The 20,235-nt window shown below is 35.6% G+C and overlaps 4 protein-coding genes across 4 annotated transcripts; 2 read left to right on the forward strand and 2 right to left on the reverse strand.

Annotated features, from left to right (window-relative positions):
- Positions 1-1,759: 1,759 nt before the first annotated feature.
- Positions 1,760-2,793, reverse strand: LOC118344230. Its single transcript, XM_035684359.1, has 3 exons — positions 2,359-2,793; positions 2,215-2,275; positions 1,760-2,094 (listed from the first exon to the last, which is right to left on the reverse strand). The coding sequence occupies exons 1-3, from the start codon at positions 2,791-2,793 to the stop codon at positions 1,760-1,762; spliced, it is 831 nt and encodes a 276-aa protein (XP_035540252.1).
- A 4,357-nt stretch (positions 2,794-7,150) lies between these two features.
- On the forward strand, positions 7,151-9,162 carry LOC118344231. Its single transcript, XM_035684360.1, has 4 exons — positions 7,151-7,654; positions 8,204-8,407; positions 8,516-8,693; positions 8,873-9,162. Exons 1-4 carry the CDS (start codon positions 7,151-7,153, stop codon positions 9,160-9,162), a joined length of 1,176 nt encoding a protein of 391 aa, XP_035540253.1.
- Positions 9,163-10,337: 1,175 nt separating this feature from the next.
- LOC108988491 (mitotic spindle checkpoint protein MAD2) lies at positions 10,338-12,739 on the forward strand. The gene is made up of 7 exons (XM_018961764.2): positions 10,338-10,773; positions 10,914-10,929; positions 11,032-11,162; positions 11,794-11,914; positions 11,997-12,100; positions 12,183-12,304; positions 12,402-12,739. Exons 1-7 carry the CDS (start codon positions 10,701-10,703, stop codon positions 12,456-12,458), a joined length of 624 nt encoding a protein of 207 aa, XP_018817309.2. The 5' UTR covers positions 10,338-10,700; the 3' UTR covers positions 12,459-12,739.
- Positions 12,740-15,187: 2,448 nt separating this feature from the next.
- LOC118344232 (trihelix transcription factor GT-1-like) lies at positions 15,188-16,947 on the reverse strand. The gene is made up of 4 exons (XM_035684361.1): positions 16,836-16,947; positions 16,487-16,633; positions 16,019-16,243; positions 15,188-15,682 (listed from the first exon to the last, which is right to left on the reverse strand). The coding sequence occupies exons 1-4, from the start codon at positions 16,945-16,947 to the stop codon at positions 15,501-15,503; spliced, it is 666 nt and encodes a 221-aa protein (XP_035540254.1). The 3' UTR covers positions 15,188-15,500.
- Between the last annotated feature and the right edge of the window lie 3,288 nt (positions 16,948-20,235).

Below are 20,235 nucleotides of genomic sequence, written 5' to 3' on the forward strand. Positions count from 1 at the left end.
CGCTGAAGGACGTGCTCCGGAGGTCAACTACTCAATAAATGGAAATGACTACTCAATGGAATATTATCTTGTTGATGGTATATATCCTCCATGGTCGACGTTTGTCAAAACAATTCATGCTTCACATGGCCATAAAAAAAAAAACATTTTGCTGCAGCTCAAGAATCAACAAGAAAAGATGTAGAACGGGCTTTTGGAGTGCTTCAAGCTCGATTTGCAATTATACGTGGACCTGTACGATTTTATGATCGACAAACGCTAAAGGAGATTATGATGGCATGCATAATTTTGCATAATATGATCGTAGAAGATGAGCGGTATACTTATATTCGAATAGAAGACTTCGTTTATGAACAAAGCGATGAAATATCCCAAGAGCCAGTGTCCCATGAGAATACAAATGAATTTGTAAATTTCATTCAACGTCATCATCACATTCGAGATCAAGGACTTCATTCTCAACTCCAATCGGATCTTATCGAACATTTATGGGAAATATATAGTCAATCTTAAGTACTTGTATTTTATATTTCACTATGTTTAGTCTAATATTATATTCTTGTTTTGTACAAGATGTAACCTTAATTTCCTTAATTTCACTATGTTTAGCCTAATGCTATATTCTTGTTTTGTATAAGATGTAACTTTAATTTCCTTAATTTCACTATGTTAAGTCTAATGTCATATTCTTGTCTTGTTTTGTAAGTCGAACTTTTGGGTCTCTAGTCTTGTTTCGTAGTCAAAGCCAATTAAAAAATTATATATATAATTATAAATATATATAGAACATCCGACAAACATTAATCCTAGTGGGACATCTGATAAACATTAACCCAGCCCCCACCTGAATCTAATATGTACTAATAAAGTGTTCTGTCTCGATGAAATGAGAAACCATGAGTTTTGATACCGTGAAACCAGTAAAGGAGTCAACATCAAAGAGTTCTTTTAGCTTCTCATCACATGTTATTCTCCTTTTGTCAGATGGGTCCTTCATGAACAAGCAAATAACACATTTTTGAGTGAATTTCTAACTACAAAATCACAAAAAAGAGGCCATAGTACCTATATATAAAAAATAAAAATAAAAAGGCCATGTTAAGCAAAGTTTTTTAACTAAAGCATAGTGATGGCATCCTTTTGGTGTACCTCTTGCACCTAGAAGATACCCCATTTTCTGGAATCCTTTTTTATCGATATTTCATTTATTAGGAAAAAAAAAAGGTATTTAAACCAAGAAGGAAATAGATAAACTCAGAAAGCAAGGGCCAAGCACGTCACTACTATATTCATTCTCATAATACTCATTCAAATCTATAATAAAGTGTGCCACCATCAATACTCATTCATGCTCATTCATATAATAAACTCTGTAGCAAATATATTCATTCACATAATACTCATTCATGCTCATTCATTCACATAATACTCTCAAACCATTCACAACAACACTTTAGTGTGCCACCATCATAATTCCCCCAACAAATAACACATTAGACTAATAAGACATTTTAGTGTAGGAATTGTCTTGTGTTCTATACAAAATAAAATCTGGACTATCCACTGACTGCATTGTGGCTTCAGTTTTGTGCATAGTTCTATACAAAAAGCTATCAAATTAGAACTTTCAAATGTGGCTAAATTTGTGGTTGAGGTTTGTGCAATGTTCTATACAAAAAACTAACAAAGGAGCATTCCCAAAAGTTGCTGCATTGTTACCTTTCAAAAAACCCAAAACAGCAGCCCATACACTACCCAGTCATGACTTTCTAGACCTTTGCTTCTCAAGTATTTCGAATTGGAGGCTACAGAAATACTCTTGCTGCATTGGAGGTAAACTTGAGGTGTCCATCCTCATAAGTTCATTCTCTTCTCTCCGTTGATCCAAATCAAGCCTCTCTTTTGTAAGGCGGATAAGCTCTTTCCTATCTTCTCCCTTCTCAGCATTTGCTCTCTTCTTATCCTCTCTCATTTTAGTTACCAAATCAGCAAGATTGGAAGAGGTATTATCTTGCCTCTTTCGCTTCTTTTCAGCCTTCTTTCCAATGGGTCTCTCTAGATTTACATCTATAGATGGAGATATAGTGTCTTCATCTAGGAATGTAAACTCAGGCACATGACCATTTGGGATTACTGATCTTCTCTTAGTTTTCACACTGCTACCCTCAGCCACAGCTTGTTTCCATTTTGGATGGTGCCTTAGAATAGTCTAACAATGAAGGAAGTTGAATGTTGCGGACTGGTTACTTCGATAGAGCTCCTTTGCTTGCTCAATCTGAAAAATCAGTAAATAAGATGTGAAATATATCTAATACAATGTTCTATAAACAATGAAATAAAATGATATTGTTTGTGCACCTTATCTTGCTCAGTAACCCCACTTGGAGACCTTCCTTCAATTTGAGCTAAGGCCCCACAAAACTTATTTGTAGCATGTTGGATGGTAGACCATCTATTTGTGAGAGGGCTGGAACTACCTTCACAAGATGTGGGTTTTTTGTTTTTCTCATAATATTCATGAACTCTAGCCCAAAATGAATGTTTAGATTGATCAACCCCATTGATTGGGTCCAAACTAGTATTAAGCCAAGCTGACACTAGTAAGTTGTCCTCTTTTGGACTAAAGTTTCCTTGTCTAGATTTAGTTTTTCTAGCAATCCCTTGTTTTGGGTTGGGTGGAGTAACTTGAGATTCTAAGTCATTCAAAGATGTGAGGAGGTAGTCATTGTAGCTTTCTTCCCCCTCTTGTAAGAGGGTAGTGAAGGAATGAACTCCATGGAGTTGTGAATCCATCCTTCAAAGGAAAAAAGAAAAAGAAAAAAAATGGGATCATGGAACTCAATCAAACTCAATATTCATCTTTGTAAAATTCTAAATTTTGATAAGTACCACTTGTTTTGATAAAAACTCAAACAAATTTCTGAATAGATGAACATACTAAACTAAAACATATAGTAGGCTAAACTAACAAAGAACGGAGTAGATGAACATGCTAAACAGTAGAAAAAATTTTCAAAAAATAATCCATAAATAGCAGCAATTTATGGTCCTCAACAAACCCAAAAGGGGGCTGCAATTTATGGTCCTCATCAAACCCAAACGAAATATTCAACTTGATCTATCTTTGATTTCCTCTATCTATCTATCTATATATATATATATGTATGTATGTATATATATATGTATGTATATATATACATGATATAGATGGGGTTGGGAGAATCTGTAGAAATTTTGTATAGAGTTGGCCACTTCTTGAGGGCCACACAAACATGATCACAGAAATTCTAGAGTGAGTGCAGAAAAAATCAGAAATGCACATTCCACAACATTCATACATGACACTTAATATATCATAGATATATCATAAAACAACCTTTTCAAAACCACATCAATTGACATATTTACTTTTGATTTAATATTTTGTATCTTTTTAGATCATTTGATTTTGTTTATTCCAATTGTGCAAGTCAGTAGTTGTTTAGAACATTAGGGAAATGGCAATGGGGTATACTCTGACCATCAATGACCAGAAGACATTTTCTATCTATAAAATAGCACAAAAGATAGGAGGGGAAGAGTAAACTATTCTATTTGTACCAAATACTGCAGATAGTGTAATGCACATGATGGAATTAAAACATTATAAAGATCGAGTTAAGCTCTGCAAATTCCTGTTTCTTGTACTACTTCTCGATCTATCTCATGAACAACAATACAAAAGTACTCTAGAACTTTATTAAATTCTCCTTTTAATTTCCTTTAAAATAATTTAGAAATTATTTTCCAAATATTTCTTAATGAGAGTTAGAACGATCAGAGGTTTATTACATGATCAAGCTGTAAATACCAGGTCATTGTAAATAATTAGAGAGAAGAAAAGCTAAGTCTTAGAATTTTTTAGAACACTCTTTTCGTTGTTTTCTGAAGCACGTATGACCGATATAGAGAATTGATTGACTCAGTCATGATCATATTGTATAGGAATGGTGCCCCCTTTGTCATATATTCTACATCGTTCATATTTACATGGAGAATGGTGCCCCCTTTCTCCATGTAAAACAAAATTTTCAAAACCACATAACATATTTACTTTTAATTTAATATTTTGTATCATTTTAGATCATTAGATTTTTTCTATTTCAATCGTGTAAGTCAGTAGTTGTTTAGAACATTAGGGATCAAGATGAAATCTTTTTTTTATACATAAAAGCAGAGCTAGTTGTTCTTTTTCATTTCTTGAGGTGGTAGTGGGCTATGAGATTGTAGAAAGTCAACCAAATGTTGAGGATACAATCAATGATATTAATAGCAAGGGAAAGAAACAATTTTTTTTTCATCTAAAGAAGTTTTTGTGTGGTACTCAAACTCGTATAGCAAGAGTCATACCTTGAGAAAAGGCAATGAAACCAAATCATTGAGAGAACAAACTGCTCTGAAAAAATTTCTGCTTTCTTGCATTTTGGAGATGAGAGAGAGAGATTCCAAGAAAGCAAACAGATTTCACCCATATGTTCTGTGAATCGGTATAATACCCACGCAAACTGCTACAACCATATTCTAAGAGGAAAAACTTCAAGCTTTCATGCATTTTGGAGAGAGTGAGAGACAGAGAGAGATTCCAATATTTACCTCAACAATGAAAGCAAGCTGGATGATCAGTGATGGAAGCAGCGAGCGTAGTCGAGGAAGAAGGCTCTGCTTCTGTCTTTGGCGCCAAGCAATGGAGAAAGCGTGCGAAAGAGAGAGAGGGTCTGAAAAGAGAATAAAAGAAATATAGAGGAATGTGGAAACAAGGACGAGGAGGGAAGAGAAATTAATTAAAAAAGTTTACATGCATGAACAGGATTCTGTAGATGTAGAGGCATCACTGTATCAAAATGTAAAATATTTGTAAAATACAAAATCTGATGGAGTCCTCTTTTAATAACATTTATTTATATTTTGAAGAAAACTCTATTTTACAAGAGCCATTGGGAGTGCTCTAAGAATGTTGATGAGGTAGATGTTGCTATCTCTGTTGATCATGTTTTGACCTTGATCCCTGTTTTTTTATGGAGATTTCTTCATTTGAAAGTAATAAGGCAAGGGGGGTTGTGGAAATTCTACCTGAGGCTGAGGGTGACTTTGTGCAACTAGTTGAAGACATCATTGAAGAGGGGTCTTGTTCTGGAGATGGGCTAGAGAATGATGTCCATATATGTGATGGCTCTGAAAATGATCTGGATGATAAAATAAAACATATAGCAAAAGGAAAAAATTATGCCTCTGATACTGAGAAGCAAATCAAGGGTGGGAAAGTTACACAATTAAGGAGTTCTACCAAGTCCCGAAGCAAGCCTCCCAAATTTAAGCTCCATTTTGTATTGGAATTTAAGAGGTCTTGGCACTTCTAAGATGAGGCTTGTAAGTTGGTTCGTAAATTTAAACTTGGTATTATTGTTATTATTGAGCCCTTCTTGTCTGATAGTAGAATGTGGAGTCTTCAGCGGTCTCTCTGTTTGTTGAATGGTATTTCTAATGAAACTAAGAATGGAAAATTATGGGTTCTATGGAAGGAGGCCTCAAATTTCAAAGTTCTTCATCAGGGCTCTCAACTCATTTCAGTGGAATAGTCAAAAGCTGGGAAATTGATTTGCATTTCGTTTGTATATGCTCGATGTACGCATATAGACCGTAGAGAACTTTGGGCTACTTTAGCAACTAATATTCCGAGTGGGTCTTCTTGGCTCATTTATGGGGATTTTAACATTATTCAAGTGGATTCTGAAAGTTGAGGAGGTCGACATAGATCGCCTTTAGCTATGGAAGAGTTCAATTCTTTCATTGACTCGGTGGGATTATAAAAAATGGGGTCCTCTGGCAATTCTCTTTCATGGTGTAATGGTCATTCTGGCTTTTCACATAACTGGGCGCGATTAGACAGATCATTACTGAACTCGGCAGCTATTGTGAATTTTCCTTGTGTGCACATGCAATATTTACCTCAGACCAACTCTGATCATGCTCCAATTATAATCTGGATGGAAAAGGTGATGGCTCGATATGGGTTCCCCTCTTTTAAATTTCAAAAAATGTGGATTTCACATGAAAAAGTTTTTGATTGTGTCAAAAAAGCTTGGGAAGATGATGATATTAATGATAAGGGGTTGTTTAGACTAGTTCGGAAGCTTAAAAAGACTAAGGGTTGTTTGAGTGCATGGAATAAAACATCTTTTGGGTGAACGGACCTTAACATCAATTTACTAGAGGCTCTTATTGAAAATCTAGAGGAAGCCTTACAGCATGGGTACTCCAAAGGTGATGAAAGTGATTTATTGATTTCTTGCTTGGAGTTAAATTTATGGCAACAAAGGGAATCCACTCGATTAGCTCAACAATGCAAACAAAACTAGTTGTCGAATGGTGATCCTAATATTCAGTTCTTCCGAGCCTTGAAGAGTCAGAATAACACTATGGTACATGAGATGTCTCTCCGAGATGGTCGTTGGCTTATTTATCCATAAGACATTCACAATGAGGCTGTGAATTATTTTGCTGATTTTCTTGCTTTTAAACAAGGTGGTCAGCTCCCGAATTTGTCTCATTTGGTAAGCCTGATGTTCTCTGAACCTGATAATATTGATTTTTGTAAGCTCCCTTCGATCCAAGAAATAAAAGAGACTATTTTCTCTATCCCGGTTGATAGTAGTTTAGGTCCTGATGGATTTGGCTTGGGTTTTTTCCGTTCTTATTAGGATATTGTTGGTAAAGATGTTGTTGATGTGATTCAAGATTTCTTTAAAGGTACCTCTCTCCCAAGATACTATTTGACTACGTCTTTGGTCCTTATTCCAAAGATAGATCATCCAACGGGTTTTGATAAGTTCAAACCTATTAGTTTGTGCACCGTGATATATAAGGTTTGTTCCAAACTTCTAGTTAGACGTCTTTCGCCTTTTCTCTCCAAGTTTATCTCTCTAGAGCAAGGTGCATTTATTCCTGAAAGAAGTATTTTTTATAACATAAGTTTGACTCATAAAATGATTCACAATATTAATAAGCCTCATCGGGGGGCAATGTGGTTTTGAAAATTGATATTACCAAGGCTTATGATAGTATCAACTGGGATTTTCTTTTACATCTTCTTAAATACTTGAGTTTCTCGGAAATGGCCTGTGGTCTTATAAATCAATGTATTCGTTCTCTGTGGTTCTCTGTAGTGATGAATGGAGTTTCAAAAGGTTTTTTTCCAGCTGGGCGAGGTTTACGCCAAGGCGATCCGATCTCGCCATATCTCTTTATTATGGTGGAGGAGATTCTTTATCGCATGATTAAAAAAGCCTTTTTGGATGGCAAGATATTGCCTTTCTATCACCTTCGAGGTACGCCTATTGTCTCTCATCTCCTTTATGCCGATGACATTGTGATTTTTGCAAATGGGAATAAAGCATCTATGAAGTCCATCTCTAAGATTTTAGAGCTCTATGAAGATTGGTCGGGCCAAATAGTGAGTAAAGCTAAATCTTCTTTTATTTTTTCCAAGAGGATATCTTTGCATAGGAGAAGATCTACTCTTAGTATTACTGGTTTTGTTAAGGGTACTTTATCGTTCGAGTATCTTGGCATTCCTATTATATCTAGAAGACTTAAGGCTATTCATCTTGATGATCTGGTGAGCAGGATTCGACGCCGAGTAGGGGGTTGGCAAAATAAGTTTTTGTCTAATGGGGATCTTACTTATTAAGCATATTGTTGCAAGTATTCCCATTCACACTCTCTCTATTATTCATGCTCCTTCATCAGTCCTAACCATGATTAAAAAATGTATGTCAAATTTCTTTTGGGGTGCTAGGGAGGGCAAACCAAAGAAACATTGGTGTTCTTGGCAGAATATTAGCAAGCCTTGTCAAGAGGGAGAGTTAGGTATAAAGGACCTCAAAGAGGTTCAAAAATCTCTTCATATGAAGTTTGCTTGGAAAGTCATTAAGGAGGACTCCTTATGGTCGAATTTCTTTCGGGGCAAATACATAATAGATAATCATATTTCTCTTGTCCACCAAGCAAAATGAAGTAGATTTTGGAAAAGTATTATGTCTTGCATGTCAGAGGTTCTAAAAAACTCCAAATGGAAACTAAAGGATGGCAATATTTCCTTTTGGAGGGACAATTGGCTTGAGGAGGGCCCACTTTGTGAATAGTTTTCATTTCTGATTGTCCAAAGCTTAGAGTGAAGGACTGTAGAGTGGAGTCTGGGTGGGATGTCTCTTTGATTCAAAGATTAATTGGGGAGAGACATTCGGTTGTTATTCTCCGTACGCTTTGTAATGCTAAAGTAGGGGAAGACATTTTAGTGTGGACAGGTAATTCTGATGGTAAATTTTCTACTCATAATGCATGGGACATTCTGAGAGTTCGATCTCCCAAGGTACAGTGGTCATCCTGGGTTTGGATTTCTATTTTGCCTCATAATATTTCTATTATTGTTTGGAAGGCTTTCAATTTTCCATTAAGTCTTGATGATTCATTGAGAAAGGTGGGCATTTACATTGCCTCCAAGTGTGATTGTTGTGTTAATGGCGGCTATGAAGATCAAAACCATGCTTTGGCAGGCGGGGATTTTGTTCAAGAGATATGGAAGAAAGCCGTTGTGCTTGTTTGTTTGAATTATGTTCCTAGGCAAGATTGGCATAACACTATTTCCATGTGGTTCGGTAAGCTTCTAAGCGTTCTCAATTTGGCCAACTTTTGGGATTTATTCCTATGATTATCACCTGGCGACTCTGGATTAGAAGATGTAAATGTCGTATGGAAGGTCTCTACAACTCAATTAGTGCAGTTTGGCAGGAGATTTTATATTAGATCGGACGAGTGGTTGAAAAATTGAAAGCAGGTACGTCCACAATATCTCATGATGATGAGGTTATTTTACAAAGCCTCAATATTCCTATTAAACCACCGAAAACAAAATCTATGCACATTGTCAAGTGGCTTCAACCTATTCAAGATCGTGTGAAGCTAAATGTGGATGGCAGTTCATTAGGCAATCTGGGCCGTTTGGGTGCTAGAAGGGTAATAAGAGATCATAGTGGGAAGTTGATTAGATGTTTTGCAGAACATATTGGCATCGGATCAAGTAACTATGCCGAAGGGATGGGGCTCCTTTTGGATTACGGACTGTGAAAAGCCTAAATCTAATTAATGTTGATATTGAGCTTGATTCTATAATTGTTTTCCAGTGGGTGCTAAAATCTCATTGTAGTCTATGGTTTTTTGAATATTTCTGGGAAGAAATTCGTGAGATTCTTGGAATATTGAACTATTATATTTCTCATGTGTATAGACAAGGCAATGCTCATGTGGATTTATATGGGAGGATTTCTCTTTACTTCCACATTTACTAAAAGAAATGTTGAAGACGAACAAAATGGGTCTTCCTCATGTTAGATTTGCTTAATTTTGTTTGTTGTTGTTTTTCTTATAATATTTTTTCATGTTCTTGTTGGATTTTGGTTATAGAGTATAAGGTTGTTTTTGACACTTGGGTTTTGGGTGTTCTTTTATTCATATCTTGTAATCTTCCAAGTGTATTGTTATAATCACAGTATTCATCCACTATAAGTGAGGGTTTATGAATAAAATTGAGGAGTGGTCACTCTTAGACATGTGGCCCCAACTCTTTAATAAATAAATAAATGTTATCATCTAAATTTTATTTTGTAAGATTCATGTAAACTTTATTTCATTTCTATTTCTCTAAAGAAACAAAGATTCTATTTATTCAGTCAATTGGATAGATAAACAAATAAAAAATAATCATAGTTTGGGATGCAAAAAAGAAGCATTAAATTCATACACAAATCTTATATAAAATATTTACACGCTAACGTAATTTAATGTAGTACATTATATCAATCTTATAATAAAAAGTATTATTATATTTAGTATCCTACACACCATGCACCACATATCTTTTAATTTTTTTCTTATAACATGTAGTGTATGAATGATGAGTAGAATAACTTAACTAATTTAATAAAAATAAATTAAAATAAAAAATAAATATAAAAAATTTTAAAATATATATAATATATAGTGTGGGATGATGAGTAACGTAACCCATCCATTTTGTAAGATTAGAACTTAAATAAAATATTTCACAATTTTATAATAAAAAAAATGTTGACAAGGGCAAGATCGTGTGCACACGCACGTACCGTGATGCTATGCACACAGCAAATGCAATGGAAAGTCCGCTCCGCTTTGCTACCGTTAAAGGCGCAAATTCAAAATGTTACCGTTGGCCTCGATAATGAACCAGAGGCTAAAAGGAAGTGGCCGTTGCCAGCTTTTGCTACCATTTCTTCATAGACTATAATCTATTTCTGCACAGCCTTTAGTCTTTCGCGATCTTCGTGTTTAGCATCTTCTTTGAATGAACAAAACCCTTCCTCCCTTTGATCTTTAAACTAATAGAGCTCTCACCATTTTTTTTTTTTTTTTTGCAAGATTGAACAAAAAGAAACCCTTACAAAAATTATCCAATTTTTTTGTACCGATCAATTTGAAAAAAAGAAAAAGAGAAACCTTAGTCTGTGCGCTTCGCTCTTCTTTTACTGATCTTGAACAATTGCCTCTTCTGCTACCGATCTTTTCTTGTACAAATCTCGATTAGTTGGTTTTCTCCTAGCCCAAAACATCTATTCACAGAAAGGTTCTTTATGGCTTCAAGAACAGTCGCTAAAGATATCATCACCCTTCGAGGTTCAGCGGCAATTGCCAGCGAGTTCTTTGGTATATTTCATCGTATCTTATACATCTTTTAGATCCCCTTTTTTTTTTCTTTTTAACTTACTTTCCGATTTTTCTATTTGTATTGAGGTTTCCTATAAATGTTGGCTGATTTTTGTGTTTTTTGGCAATTACTCTTTCAGGGTATGCTGCAAACAGGTAACAACATTGGGTATTAAATTTCTTCTTCCTTTCTTTAACGTTGCCTTTTTCAGTTTAATATTGAAGACGTATATATGTTAAGTCTTGAAAATTGTGCAGTATTCTCTATAATCGGGGAGTTTATCCGGAAGAAAGTTTTGTCAAGGTAAAAAAATATGGGCTTCCAATGCTGCTTACTCAGGATGAGGGTGTCAAATCCTTCGTTGCCAACTTAACCGCTCAGCTTTCCGGTATGTTCTTCCTTTCCGGCAGTGTTCAGTTTGAATACAAATCAACTGTTGGGAAAGGGGAAAATATCCAACTACAAAACTTCAGGCGCTTTTTTTTTTTTTTTTTGGGCTGATTGTATGTTATTCTAGTAACTGAAAAAAGACATGACAGTTTCTTTCATTTGAACCCCGAACGATTTGGCTTAACATACTGTTAAAGATCCAACTATTAGTCCAACGAGTAATTCTGCTCATTGTCCATTTTCTCATCGTTTCTCTTATCATCCATGATGTGGTATTAGATGATTTGAGACTATTTATTATATTTTATATGTGAACCTATCATCTAATATCACATTATGAAATGATGAGAGGATGATAAGAAAATGGATAATGAATAGATTTTTTCTAATCCAAAAGCTTATGACTGTTGGATACTAATTTGATTAAATTTTTAACCTCGGTAACACGAACATTCTGTTTCCCACTTTCTGAATATCAAAAAAATGAGAAATAAGATTTATTATCATCATCATCAATATTATTGTTGTTGGGTTTGATTCTCTTCCAATTTGTGAGCATCCATGCATCAGTTTTATGTTTCCATCAGTCCAAATTCAATGACCGAACTGTTTGGATTTCTTGTAAAAAGAATGGCTGGAAGCTGGAAAGTTACAGAGGATTGTTCTTGTAATAATGAGCAAGGCTACCAATGAGGTCCTAGAAAGGTGGAACTTTAGCATCGAGACGGATAGCGAGGTTGTTGAGAAGGGGTAAGTAATTTAACTTTTTTCTTCATTGTGCTAAGAAATCACCGATCATTCTCATTGTTTTGTATTCTTTGATATGTTTCAGTGTCTCAAGGGAGAAGAGTGACAAGGAAATCATGAGAGAGATTCAAGCTATCATGCGGCAGATTGCTTCAAGCATTACCTACTTGCCATGCCTCGACGAACCATGTACAAAAGACTTGGGACTTTCTTCCACTCTAATTTCGATTATTCTTTGTGATTATTCAAATCAAATTCCTTTGTTTTATAGGTGTGTTTGATGTGTTGGCATACACTGATAAAGACGTTGCAGTCCCATTCACTTGGATTGAGAGCGACCCCAAACTCATAGCAAATCCACAAATGGTCAAATTGCATTCATTTGATACCAAGGTGAGAGAGACACACACCATGAACTTGTATATATTATTTTATCTGATTGAGACGAGAATTTCTGGTTGGAAAAGTCATTTTTTGGTGGGTTGTGCAGATTCACAAGGTTGACACGCTTGTTTCGTACAAGAACGACGAATGGGACGAGCAGTAGAGATTCATTCATTCAACACTTGCTTTGTTGCCAATTTGTTTGTTTGTGCTTTTTCCTCCCCCTTGTTGACTTGAGTGGATATTGTGAATCTTTTATTCACATTTTGAATAAAATGTCCATTTATTTTGTGTGTGTGTGGGCTGTAGAAGAAATGCAATGCGCGCATTGTCTTGCTTGCTTGCTTTCTCTGGCTGATTCGTTTTCCATCATAATATCATTAATGAGAGATATGATATCCAAGGTAATTTTTCCTTTTTCAGAATTTGCCATCTAAGAAGATTGCCATCTCAGAATAGTGCATTGTTTCTCTTTAAATCATTTTCATCTTGTTTCTCTTGTATCATCAAATCTTATAGAATGTCTTCTTGTTGAATCTAAATTAAGTGCAAAATAAAATAATATCTTTAATATATGGTAGTAATACTAATTAATACTTATATATATATATGGTAGTAAATCTATATATATATATGGTAGTAATACTTTAGAACTTTTAGACTTTTAGTAGATAAGTAATTTTTATTTTTTAGAATATTCCACGTTTGTCAAGGCAAGTAATTGCCAGATATGAAGATTGTTTCTCTTGTAAATAGTTTCTTTATATCTAGTAATATATCCATCCCTCTTTATTTTCCTCAATCGATCCCAAAAGAGTGGTGCTACAGTCATCGTAAACTTGCCTCGAAAGATGTCCCGAATGGTGCATTTTATTTTTTTATTTTTTTATTTTTTTTATGTATTTTTTTAATCATCATCATAAACATTTTTAAAAAAAATAAAAAATTCACATCATTAAAAAAATACTTCCTTAATCATTAATTTGTTGTTTAATTTGTTGTTGAAAGTGTAACTTATTTCATCATAGAAAATGCATTCAAAATAATTTTTTATCGAAAATATTTGGAGAATTCAAAGAAAAAAAATTAATATATTTTTTTAAATAGATTTGATTGTACAAGTCTCAAATAGATAAGACATACAACATCATCATCATCTCCTCTAAAAAAATCGACCCCACCTAAAAAAATGTAAAAAAAACACTATATTTTATCAGTGAGATCTACTTTTTTTTACACAAGAGGTTGGTCCTTCTAGTTCGTGTCATTCCCCGTTTCAAGGGTCATAGGTCCACAATAGGTGCATACTTAACATGCAAGCACGAAACAGACAATTTCTTATAGAATAACACAATCGCGGCATATGCATACATCCAATACACATATCACATAATTAAAGGTTCTTAAGCTACAAACAAATGGGGATATTCACTTTTCATTGTATCCTCTCATTCTCAAGTTGTTTCTTCGAATTCCGGGTTGTTCCAGAGCACTTTCACTAGGGGTATATTCCGATTCCTTAACTCCTGTTAAGGAATCGGAAGACAAGTTGTGTTGAAGCTAAATCTCATTGGACTTCATAATTACTGGTTGTTTTTCTCCGAAACTCTTCTTCAAAGTTGATACATGAAACACATTGTGTAAGTAGATCATGAAATTAGTTTACGAGACAAGTGTGCACCGAGAGTGTGCATAAATACAAGTGAAATTAGGAAAATATAGACATTTTCCTAATCTTCCCATTTTTCATTATTGATGTTAGGTAAAAGTGTGCACCTGTACAGTAAAAGACCCGTACACATAATGTCAAATCACGTAAATCTTAATGTTAATCTTTTTTTATTTACTGTTTAGATCTTAGTGCTCCAACCATTATTGGACCACCGTCCAACCCTTCAGTGGGCCTGTTAGCTTCCAACCTCGACAGAAAAATGCATCAAACACATTATTAGACTGAGCTTCACATGTTTTTAGAGCTTGAAATCTCCTTTATTGTTTATGTTCGATTCAGCCACTGAAAAAGAGTAGAACTCACATAGACGTCCGTGCTTCGGTTGAGCCCTGAGAGTAGCCTTCTTCGAGAGGAAACCAGAACCAAACTAAACTTAGGAGATTATGGGCATGTTTGGGTAAGTAATGAGAGATAATATGATAATTCTGTAAATAATAGTGAAATGGTTTGAATTAAGATATTTTATTAGCTTTTGAAAAAAGAAAGAGAAAATGTTAAATATAAAAAAATTATAAATTAAAAACTTTTTTGAATATAATTTTTATTTTGAAATTTTAAAAAATTGTATTTTTTTTTTTTTTATTATTATTCAAAAATTTGGAAAAGTTGTGTGATAGGTAATGATTAGATGAAAAAACTGAAAATTTGAAATTAAAAAGTGTTTTGTGGATTGAGTGATGTTTGACAAGGAAAATATGAAAATATTTGAGATGAGATTCTCACTTCCCAAACATGGACTAAGAATTCACCACATCAATGGCAGCTCTAAGTCTCAGGAAATCACCATATCATACATCAATAAGGCACTCCAGATCTATATCTATTAGTTTTCCCAGGTTGTTCCCTTCATGTAAGCATTCGAGAGAGAAGTCATGAACTTTGTATCTAGAAAGGAGGCTCCAAAAAATCAATCTCTTTCAGTGTTACTTGATGACCCACGGAGTTTGGCTTTAGGACAAGTAGATGACCTAGTACATTCCCTGGAATTTGAAATATCACTTTCTCATTTCATTATAAGGTTTGAAAAGTTTATCAAAAGAATAAATTGATCCAAGTCCTTCATGCTTTCAGAAATTGTCCATGCTTGAAACATGTTCTATTTTTGCTAGACAAGTACGTTTATTACTATATTTCAAGGTATAGAAGAAGATGGTTTGGGAAACCCTAGAACTGCCTTAGCTCTTAGAATACTCAGACTTAAGTGTTGAATAGTAAAATATTTACAGATTTGTAATGGGCTTTTCCATGTCCTATGAACATATGCATATTGAGCAACATTGTTCTTGATTAGTACAGCGCTTGTATCAAGAAACAGCACAACAAATTCCCTCCACTGCATTGAAGCAAATAAAAGTGGGGGGAATAACATTTATACACAACTGAGCAAGACTGTTTCGAACCAGTGACGAACCTACATCAAGATTGAAACAGAGTAACGAAATCCCCATGACGATGATGATGACGTACCTGTCTTCAACTCATGCCACGGTATATTGCACCAGGCCGAAGATCGTCCATATTATCGATGTTTCTATACCCATCAAACTCCCTCAGACATGACCAGCCCCGGTTGGACAGAAAACTACGGTAATCATCTTCAGTGTAAAAAATCTTCTCTTCAGTGTCGTCATAAAGGCACACTTTTATTGCCAATCCTGCAATTAGGAGTTCAACCTTTCTGCTTAGCCCCAACCAAAAAGAAAGGGGAAAAAAGAGAAAAAGAAAAATGCTTAGCAAAAACTTGTACAAAAAGGGGACAAAAAAATTACATCAACTCATCAACCAAGTTACAATCTATACCTCTTATAAGTACTTCATTATGCCAGGCATATGGCTGTAGTGTACGTACTTGGTTAGAACAAAAAGATTTCATATTAGCAATATAGAGATCTTTGAAGGGTGGGACAAAGACAGGTTATGATAATTAATTCCAGTAAGAAAAAACTACCACCTTTCAACATATTTTTTTCATCATGCACAGATCACTGTACCTTCATCAAGATGAAGCATATAATTCCCCAAAGGCATATCCCGGTCAAGGCTTCGGACTATCTGGTCCTCATCCTCCAACCAAAAGGAGCGTTTAGTTCTTAACCCAAAAGCACATTTAATTGCCTCCTTGATGGCTTCTGCAGTGCCATCAATACCAATTCTTCTAGTGTAATCCCCCCACTTGACTGATATGACCCTTCCACAATATGACTGACTCTCCCCACCTGCCAAAAAAGGGAACAGAGAATAACAGCATTAACATAGAGATGTCATTAGTTTTGTATTGTCCACTTGAAAAAACGAGTGAAGATCCCATGATTCATAGTACTGGGCCTTGATCACACTCACTTGAGCATGTCAGGTGGAGGGCACTCATCGATAGACAAAAAGCGATTACAATTTTTTTTTTTTTTTTTTGAGTAAAAGAAAGTGATGAAAAAAAAAGTCGCATTTAACAGCAAAGTTACCATTTCCAGGGGTCTCTCTCCAATTCCATGGAGCAGTTGCTGCTGCTGCAACTGCATCAGCGGTGGTAATGGCAAGAGGATGTCCATCATGATCTAAACGTCTCTCCAGATTGAGTGTTGGCCTGCCAGTGGCTGCACACGAAAGAACTTAAACAGGAGGAAACACATTTTTCTCTGAGATAAACAGTTAACAAGATTAAGGAAACGCAAGATATGAAAGTGCCATAACAGCAGAAAGAATAGAATACAAATGAATTTATCAAAGTTAATAAAGAAATCTCCAGTTTTCTCCTCCCTATCTCTCTCTATCAGTTAAACTTAGTTATGGGGTACAAATATTGATAAGGACACAGAAACAAGATTGTCCGAACAGAATCTAACACATGAACCAGAGATACAGAGAATTCAGATGACTGCTTTGATTCAAATTCTTCAGGTCTCAGCTTGTATGATCCACACATGATATAAATAGGGAATTATCAAAGACAAGGTGAAACTCTGAAAAATGCATGAGAGTTCTCGACCCAGTTTCCTCTCTATGGACCTTCATGGACTGTTTTTTGGATTACTGAAGTGGAATAGGCCTAAAAAACATATGCAAAGAGAGGATTAAAATATCTACTCACTTGCAACCTCCACCCCTAGTTAGCCTAGTCCATGGTAGGCGCAATTAATACAACCTTTTTTATGATTCTTCTTCGTTTCCTTTAACACCAAGTTTATTGTGTAATGGGATGTTCCCAAAAGAGAGAAAAGAACCAAGAGATCTTTCATAAATACATTTCTAAGTATGCTCTAATAAATGTTCTAGCAAAATCGTTCAGTATTTGCAGAGGATAGACAACAGAGACATAAAATACAGTGTACCATGTGTTGGCATTGCACTGCTATATCCTATACAGAGATCATGTCTTACTCACAAACTGCACAAGTCTATAAAAGGCTTCCAAAGTGACACCCTCAATAAATCATTTCTGCCCATATCTGTTGTCCTCTTCACAAACATTTCTCAACTTGCTTTACTTCCCTCGAAAAGGATACTCCAGTTCTCTGATTGTAGAGTTGAAAAATGAAATAAGTGAAAAAATGATAGCAAAGAAACTTCTGCAAAAACTAGATCATCATTAAGTGACAACGGAAGACCAAAGATCTATTCTCAGACTTGAGATACAGTTCATAGGATTGAGATACAGAGGGACCTTCAACATCTATGGTAAAATTTACAATTCGTACGTTCGAAAGGGCACTCAGGTTGTGGAACAATGAATATTTTGGTCAAACACAAACCAGATCCAGGATAAAGACCCAACGACTGAAAACAAGTCCAAGGAACTCCAACTCCAGTCAGAATTACAAGAACAATTGAAGCGAGATGAGCTCAATGGAAACAAAATTCAAGCGTAACTTGGTTGATGAGTCGAGATCTCAATTTAAACTCTTTCATTTATCCACTATCATCCGATGGAGAGTGAACGCAAGTGATTTTTCTCAAACCTGGCATAGATCTCAGACAACCAACAAACCCACCAACTCCAAATAACCTTGATGAGATTTTAAGGGAGGAAATCACTCAGGAAGACTATGGACAATGGAATGCCCTACTCAATTCCTAACAACGAGGAGAATAGAAAAGTTATCTTTCCAAATGGGAGCAACAAAGGCAGCAGACTTAGATGGCACTGCGGCTTTGTTTTACAAGCCCTACCGGCAAATTGTCAAAAATGACATCACAGCAACAATCAAGAATTTTTTCAGAAGCGGTTGCCTGTTAAACGAGCTCAACCATACACATAATTCATTGAACCAAAAATTCCACCACAGCAAGCCACTACCAACCTAACTGTGCAATGCCATTTATAAGGTAATATGTAATATCCTAGCCAAAACAGTCCTCCATAAGATTCTCTCTCCAACACAATTTGCATTCATCCAAGACAATTCCATCTTGGCCCATGAAATATTCCACATAATGAAACACAAAAAAGGGACAGGGGGCCTAATGGCAGTCAAGGTGGATATGGAAAAAGCCTACGACAAGATGAAATGGAGCTTTATCTTGAAAGTTCTCAAAAACTTTGGCTTCAAAGACACATGTATCAACTGGATCCACCAGTGCATTTCCATGCCCATGTATGCCATCATGCTAAATGGAAGCCTGTTCGGTCTCATCAAGTCTTCTAGAGGATTAAGACAGGTGATCCTCTCTCACCTTTTCTTTAAATCATTGGATCAGAAGTTCTTGCAAGTTTTCAAGTTTACTACTCGAGGAATGGATCAACTGTGTTTGCACAGCATTGAAGTAAGCAAATCTGCTTCAGCCATATCACATTGAGTAGCAACCTCAATCTGATGAGATCGTATTCGGTCATCCAACAAAACAAGAGGCTGGAACTATCTTGAACACTTTCCAATCAATTGTCAAAGCAAAAAATATTAATCCTATCAAATCTAGTATTTCATCAAAACTTTGTCCCTGCAGGCCATTCAGACAATCTTCATAGGCAGGTCAAAAAACAAAACTTGGGCTGAGATTGTAGACAAATCCCAAAGCAAGATAGCAGGATGGAAGGCAAGTCATATCCCTTAGTTGCTTTAGCAACTCCCAACCTATATTATGACCACCTTCCTGCTTCCATAATAGTATGCAACTTCCTTGATAAAATGTTCAAAACTTTTGGTGGGGGCTCTACGAAAAGGGGTATTTACCTCCAAATCATGGGATACTATGTCTATCTAGGGAGAGCAAGAGCCTAGGACTGAGAAGAATGTATGACATTAATAGAGCCCACACTGCTAAACTTAGGTGGTCACTTGAACACTCTACTACCCATGGGTGCAAACTCTAAAGCACAAATATTTAACAGACAACTCTAGCCAAAATCTTCGACAAACCACCAATGCCTCATGGCCCATGGGTTTGTAAGAGTAATCTGAAAACGAATGATATAGAAACATAGGTGATACAGGTTGCATGGCTATCAAGGGCATAGAGGATAAAATGGCTTGGAAGGAGAAGAAAACTGCACAAGAATGGCTCAACCCGAGAGGTCGCTCAACTCTTGCTCAAAGTTCAATTGAGCTGGAATCCGGCGGAGAACTCGCTTGAGACCTCACTCGAGTCTTGGTCAAACGAACATGGCTGAATCACTTTTATTCTGTATTTTAGATAGATTTTTAATTCAATTTGAGTTATAATTAGAATTTGAGATATTTTTTTTATCGGTAAACAAAATTTTATTGATTATACGAATAGGCAAGAGCCCAAGTATACGGGACATATACAAGAGCAACACCTAAGCGTGCTAGTTTAAAGATACAAGGAATTCAAAGTCATGCCATGAAAACCGATTGCAATCAACTAATGGAGTAAAGTATTGAAAAAGAAATTTCTAAGCTCATCCATTGACTGCTCTCAATCTTCAAAGCTTCTTTCATTCTTCACCCTTCAAAAACATCAACATAAACATATTGGAGCCATCTTCCATATTGTTGCAATCTGAGAGTTGCCCCAATTGCCTCTCCAAGAAGCTAGGAGGTCGATTACCCTTCTCAGCATCAGGCAAGCTAATCTCATCCGAGCAAAGATTTTATTCTGCAATGTCATGGCAATATCACAATGAAGTAGTAGATAGTCGACGGACTCTCTACTCTTTTTGCACATACAACAATCTGTGACCATGATTCGACATTTCCGTTAGTAGTCTAGTGTGTGGATCTTCGCCAAGGAAGCCATTCATACAAAAAATATT

The sequence above is a fragment of the Juglans regia genome, chromosome 13 (genome assembly GCF_001411555.2).
Source record: "Juglans regia cultivar Chandler chromosome 13, Walnut 2.0, whole genome shotgun sequence".
Classification (NCBI taxonomy): domain Eukaryota; kingdom Viridiplantae; phylum Streptophyta; class Magnoliopsida; order Fagales; family Juglandaceae; genus Juglans; species Juglans regia.